The 6,589-nt window shown below is 47.7% G+C and overlaps 1 protein-coding gene across 1 annotated transcript; it reads left to right on the forward strand.

Annotated features, from left to right (window-relative positions):
* Positions 1 to 4,602: 4,602 nt before the first annotated feature.
* On the forward strand, positions 4,603 to 5,521 carry LOC146185955 (uncharacterized). Its single transcript, XM_084605606.1, has one exon. The coding sequence runs from the start codon at positions 4,674 to 4,676 to the stop codon at positions 4,989 to 4,991; it is 318 nt and encodes a 105-aa protein (XP_084461732.1). The 5' UTR covers positions 4,603 to 4,673; the 3' UTR covers positions 4,992 to 5,521.
* The last annotated feature ends 1,068 nt before the right edge of the window (positions 5,522 to 6,589 follow it).

Genomic DNA, 6,589 nt, shown 5'->3' on the forward strand with positions numbered 1-6,589 from the left:
GGGTTCGAAAAGAACATATTGGCACCTCCACCAATGGGCTTGGTTTTGACTGCTGTAAACCTGGAACTACAAACCTCCTGTTCAATGTTTCCGCAGCCGGTCTGCAGCTTATGTAGGCATTTTATTTCATTCATTTTCCTCATCAAAAGCCGCTCAACGATTCTTGAGCCGCTGGAGCTTGTTAGTCTGCTCAATGTTCAATGTTGCCTTCAGCCTCTAGGGAACGCCAAGGGCTTCCTCGTCGACGCATTGTTTTCAGCTTAAGAATTACTTAACTTTACAAGAGAGAAGAGGGAGGGGGGGAAGAAACATTTACGCATGAACCCCTTTCACATGTTCAGGCCAGCTGCCGAAAAAAAATATATATCTACACCACTTTTTCCTGGTAATCTGGTAATCCACACAATCGTATATACTTCGCAAGTGCTATCAGCCTTTCTTCGGAGGGAACAAGAACCTAACCCTTCAAACACGGTGAATATTTGTCAACGTGCCGCCCCCCTTTTGGGTGAACAGAGGAGCAGCCTCCACACAATTTTCGATAATACGATACCCTCTGCGTTGGTCTGTGCCCTGCCTTTTCGGCTTACCTTCATGTCGTCGGGACGACCATAACGTGCGCCTCGGCCCTGTATTCTACTACGCGTCTGCCCCATAACATTGAAGGGCAAGGGTCCGAGAGTCAAGTTATGGAATTGCGTGCGCCAGCGTATTGGTGGCATCAAGTGAGTGAGGAATGAGATATTCTCTGTTTCATTAAGCTCCTTTCTTTCGTCTTCTACGAGGCATTTCTTTCCATCAGAGGTAGGGTAAATTCCCTAAGTTCACCCAATGGTAGGATTTACGTAGTGTTTCGGAAAAAGGTGCACACCTATAGAGTAGTGGCCTTCATTGGGGACACCTCCGCACCACAAGTGAATATTACGGCAAGCAGGATAATGCAATGCTTGTGAGTCGATTTGGATCCAACCCAGGCCAAAAATATCAAGCTGATCATAATGTTAAACCTGGAAAGCGCTTGCTGTTGTCCGTGTGTTTTTTATGCGCTTTCCAGGTTTAACATGTCTAACCAACTCGCCCAAACGCTGCCATTACTGATCATAATCTTGAGACGAAAAACTATGCGCTTTCCAGGTTTAACATGTCTAACCAACTCGCCCAAACGCTGCCATTACTGATCATAATCTTGAGACGAAAAACTATGCGCTTTCCAGGTTTAACATGTCTAACCAACTCGCCCAAACGCTGCCATTACTGATCATAATCTTGAGACGAAAAACTATGCGCTTTCCAGGTTTAACATGTCTAACCAACTCGCCCAAACGCTGCCATTACTGATGATAATCTTGAGACGAAAAACTATGCGCTTTCCAGGTTTAACATGTCTAACCAACTCGCCCAAACGCTGCCATTACTGATCATAATCTTGAGACGAAAAACTATGCGCTTTCCAGGTTTAACATGTCTAACCAACTCGCCCAAACGCTGCCATTACTGATCATAATCTTGAGACGAAAAACTCTCGAAAGCTTGAAGTTTGTGGAGCTTTTTGAAGGAAGCAAAAAGAGAAGCATCGAAACAGAAAAGAGAAGTACCTGCATTGAGGAGAATACTCCAGTTTATTGACGTTCTAACTGAAGCCAAGATAAAGAAACTAACACGTAAAGAAGAGGCGGCGCATGCGAGAGGCAGCTGGTGGCCGTTATATTGTGGGAATTATCTAGTCGGTGGCGTCAAGCAAGCAGTTGCTGCGAGGGAGGAGATTGGAAAAACCGGTGGCAGTGGGAGCTTCACTCTCGCATTTGGCTTTTCTCGCGGTGATATCTTAGTCCAGATAAGCAGTGTCAACAAGCCCATTTTTCTGCTTGGTGGCAATTGTCGCACTATCGAGGGGAACCTTTTATTTCCTCAGTGGGCCTAATAATGGCAATGGTTATTATGATGGCAATGACGTCGAAACCTGAGCAGCTTAGGATCTCCTGCGTTGAAAGAATGAAATGGCTGGCACGCGATGGTAAAATTAAGAGATTAGTCAGAAGCGAGTGCCAGAGCACGCGAGCGTGGATCTGCAAGAGCAGCCGCAGACTGGCAGCGTTAGAGCTGTCACCTCCTGTTCGTATAATAGCAGAGCTTAATTGTCCCGCCAATATTTTGCCGAAGTTTCGTGCCCTATACTTATCCCGTATAGCCGAGCCACTAACCCATTTGGCGTCTAGTATCCTGAAAAATAAGGAATCGAATTCAATTAAAAGTAAAAAAGAAGAGCAGCCTTTTATCTTATTCAACTACAGCTGTAGCCTTCGAAGGCTCCAGCACCCCATCCAAATTACACGCATAATTTAGCGAGTAGGCGGGACAAACAGCTGCACAGCGATGCCAGCAACATCGGCCTTTTTGCAGCCCTCGTTCAGCGGCTAGATGACGTTGAGCGCGTGATTGCTTACGGTACCTGTACCCTGTCGCGCTCCGAAGCGAATTATTCCACGACTGAAGAGGAGTGCCTTGCTGTTGGGTGGGTGGGAGTGAAATTTCGGCCGTAGTTGTATGGCCGACCATTTCAGGTCGTCAGTGATCTGTTGACCTGAAAACCTTAGACTCATCAGAGCAGAACCTTGGTGGAGCCTTCGGTTACAGGAATTCGGCATTAGCATCGCTTGCAGGTCCGGCAACAAGCGCAGTGATGCTGACTGTTTGCGCGTGCTCCTCTGTTGACATCGATGAGCTCTGATGACATCGATTTCGGACAGGATGCAGTTTGCGTGATGTTATGGTGTTTGTCACATCCGCACTTTTCGTTTGGTGCGTGCAGACAAGGCAGCGGCGACATTTTCAGCCTAGTGGAGTAATCTGATTTTTTGGACTGAAATCATTTTTTTAAACTAACCGACTTTCCCCGAGGCAAAATCTTCGCCAGAAATTTAAAATAAAAGACGTTTTGCTCTCACGGATGTTGCTGTACTCAAGATGCGGCCAAACGAAAGGCCGATGCTCCGTTTGTGATTAATGAAGGTACTGAGGAAAGCCGTATGAGTACGACGAGTTACTTCTAAAGAGAGACATCCTGCATCGAACCGCGCCGCCATGCTGGCAACGCGATTTTATCGTGTTTAAGAGTAACGAACGCTAAACTAGACAAGCAGCGTATGCAATACGAGCGTGCGTTGAGACTCGATTTGAAATCGACTTTCACGAGTGTGCACTTTAAAGCATGTCCCATATACTCGTATGCCCCATTTCGTACTGGCACTACATTCCCCAGCGTCAGAACGTCGCCTCTGCACTGGGATGGAGTAAATGCCGGACGCTTCGTCATTGCTATAGATGGCACACGCCCATCAGTCGCTAGCGCTGACCAATTCATTCGCCACGCTGAGGCTACCCGCCAACTGGGTAGACGGTGTGTGCGCGCACCGCAAGCGAGCACGATGTTCAGCGATGCATTTACCACCGGGAGATCAGGTTTGGATATGGACTCCAATTTGCCTGTACCGGTCGTTCCGAGAAGCTTCTGTGCCGCTGCTTTGGCCCATACGAGGTACTATGCAAGCTCAGTAACGTCACGTAGGCAGTGCTCCTGCAAGAGACAGTTCACGTCTCCAGACGTCAAGAGCAAACAGAAATCGTACACGTCGCAAGAATGAAGCCCTACCATGCCTCCTAGAACACGTCCGGGGAAGCCAAATACTCTTCAATTTAAGTGCGGTTAGGCCTTTTCTTGTGGCTCCGACCGGCATCTGAACAGTGTCTTAATTTTGTTTTTAACGGGAGGGGAAATGGCACAGTGTTAGCCTTTATTGGCGCCGTGCACCATCACCTTGCAGCTGGGCTTGATTGACTGGCGCCCGCTTGTCTTCCTCGTTTTCTCCTGGTTCACGAATCTGCTGGCTGAACCGTGTCTACTGAACAAGTGCTCTTATGATATTAAACCACTGCCTTAAGCTCTACCGGCCTTCGTTGAGAATATTTGCACTGCTTTGTTTTAGAGCTAATTTGCTTCGTTACTTATCTGATACAGTCTTCGACGTCTGTGCAATGGATAAAGAAACCGGGAAGAAGAAGCCTTAGATTGCTGAATAAATCAACCTGGACATTCTGCGAATCCTCAGAAAGCTGAGCTACAGCTACTTCTTGCCTGGCTACAAGGCAAGTCACCCTCTGATCGTTGCGAGTAATGTCTTTATCTGGCTAAACGAGTCGTTTGGCTCTGTCGAAGAAAAGCACGTGACTGAGGATAAGGTCAAATGCTTCTTCTACAGCTGTTCACAATAAGCCTGCAAAGACTCTGCTGACACATCTACAATGTAAACTCGTAGCAATCCACCAAAGATAACTTGCACTATCCGAAAGAGACAGATTGCAGTCGCCGCCAGCCGATAACAGACAGCAAGCTAAGGCTGTGCGCAATTGTGACCAACAAGGATAAGCCTTGTCGAAAGAGAGCGAGAGAAGAGATGCAGTCTTGGCGAAGAGTAAAGCATCACTCGGTGCCGCCGACGCGACGGCGGCGACGCACGATAACCTCCTCCCCTCAGCTCCATTATCTGCGTCACAAACACACATGACCTCAGCGACGCACACTTCGTCGCACTACAAAAGGCGGCTCCCTCGGCTTGTCCACACCCAATTCTTGCAAACCACTCTGAGAGCCCAGTCTACCCATACCTTCCCACACCATGGCGTTCATGATCCCGGCCGTTCGCAACGAGTACGACATCTACCTCAGCCGCAGTCCTCGGAACTCCGGGTCCCCGCCGACGCACGACTGGCCCACGAGCAGCGTCGAAGAGTACCTCAAGACTCTCCGCGGGTCCACTGCCTGCCAGAACAACAACAATGTTCTCGTGAAGAACTACAACCTCGGTGCAGCATGCAGGGACCTTTCGGCTGGTTCATCTTCTCCTCCACGCAAGACGAGCAGGGATCTGTGCAGCCTGCAGGGGAGAGTCGACCCGGTTCTCATTGAGAAGCTGAAGAAGTGCGACCCGTCTTAACAACGGTTCGAGCTTTCGCTTAGGTTCTTCAAATGCAAGTTTCCTGGAGGGGCCGTGGTGTATCCTTGGCATCGTAGCTGCTCCTGGACAAAACCCGGTCGTTGAGAAGAGGAACGCCTGTCAACAGCCTGACTTCCATGATTCCTCGTAAGCGTACGCTCGCCCAAGAAGAGCATGTCACCAGCAATGACCTACGGCAGCTGGACGAAGCAAGCAGAGCAAGTACACACTCCATCAAAGCGACTTGCGCACTCACCACGCCGAATGATTGCCTGGCGTCAGCGTTATGAGTTAATTCTGCAAAGCTTTGTTTTGCCATCATCTCACGCTGTGCAACGAGCATATCCGACTTCTTTCTTTTTTTTTATCGTCAATCATCTAAGATCCGCACTCGTTGTCTGCTTTGAAGACCAAGGTATAGACACTTGGACTTTTTGTAGAAACGAATCACCGGTAGACGCCAATCGGCGCTGCAAATTTGGCGGTGAAGCTCGTGTCTTAGGCCAAATAAAATAGCGTGTTCCAAACACAACGTACCTGATTTTCGTATTACTGTAACGACGGTCTTGTCTCGCCAGAGAACAGGAACAAGAAAGGTGGCGCTGCTCTGCTTTATGTTCTGACAGCCTGCCTTCTTCGGGCCGGGCAGGCCTGCACATTTGGTTATGCATTGCTTTGCAGCAATAATAGGCTACTTTACATCTCAATGATAAATAACTAAAAACATTCGTCACCCTTCTTCCAAGCGAGAAGAAGAATTGACGAGCGCCGTCTGATATGTGGTCATTTTAATTTCGACCCTAGTTCTCCTTGTAGCGGAAAAGCTGTGCAAACAACGCTGATAGAAAGCGTCAACAATTAACAGCCATCCAACGGGCACACAGCTAAGTACAACAGCGTACACTCTGTGAGGACGAACTGATTCAACGAGTTTAAAGATATGCGTGCAAATATCCCGACAATGTAACACAGGAACACATTGACATAACCGACCACCACTATGCTATTCAATGAAAAATTGAACAATCTGAATTGCAGAGCCGCACCGATGTTGATTCTCGCAATGCGTGTATTAGTCTGATACGTTTATCATAGATTAAAGCGAATATAAAAGCATGCATGATTCTAAAATTAGGGCCATTTTTTTAATCTACACCAGCTACACCAGCGCAGCAAAAATCTATTGTAGGTATAGGAGATTTCCTACACTGGTGTAGCTGGTGTAGGTTAAACAAATGGCCCTTTTGTCTCCTTGTGTACGTTTTAACTAGATCTAACGACTGTATTGTACCCCTTCTTTGCTTATAAGTGAGCATGAGACATACCTTAATATCCGTTGCATTGACCACAGTGCGAATGTGTATATAAACTTTACGAGGCTATACCACATCAGAAAAAACAAGGGGCGAAGAACGAAGTGAACGCACCCATAGCGCACACCACTTCCGACCACTTGGAGAACGTACACGTATTATACATGCACCGCTGCAGTGACACCGGATGGCACGGGACATTTTCCACCGAGAAATACGGTAAGCAAGTCTTTCGTCAAGCATACAGACAGACTTATGGAGTGTTCATGGAAGTTGCTTCCATTC

Source organism: Amblyomma maculatum, chromosome 6 (assembly GCF_055883805.1).
Source record: "Amblyomma maculatum isolate TAMU_Amacu chromosome 6, ASM5588380v1, whole genome shotgun sequence".
Classification (NCBI taxonomy): Eukaryota; Metazoa; Arthropoda; class Arachnida; order Ixodida; family Ixodidae; genus Amblyomma; species Amblyomma maculatum.

Excerpts from the sequence above, each read along its gene's own strand:
- LOC146185955 (XM_084605606.1), top strand. The coding sequence starts at position 4,674 with ATGGCGTTCATGATCCCGGCCGTTCGCAACGAGTACGACATCTACCTC.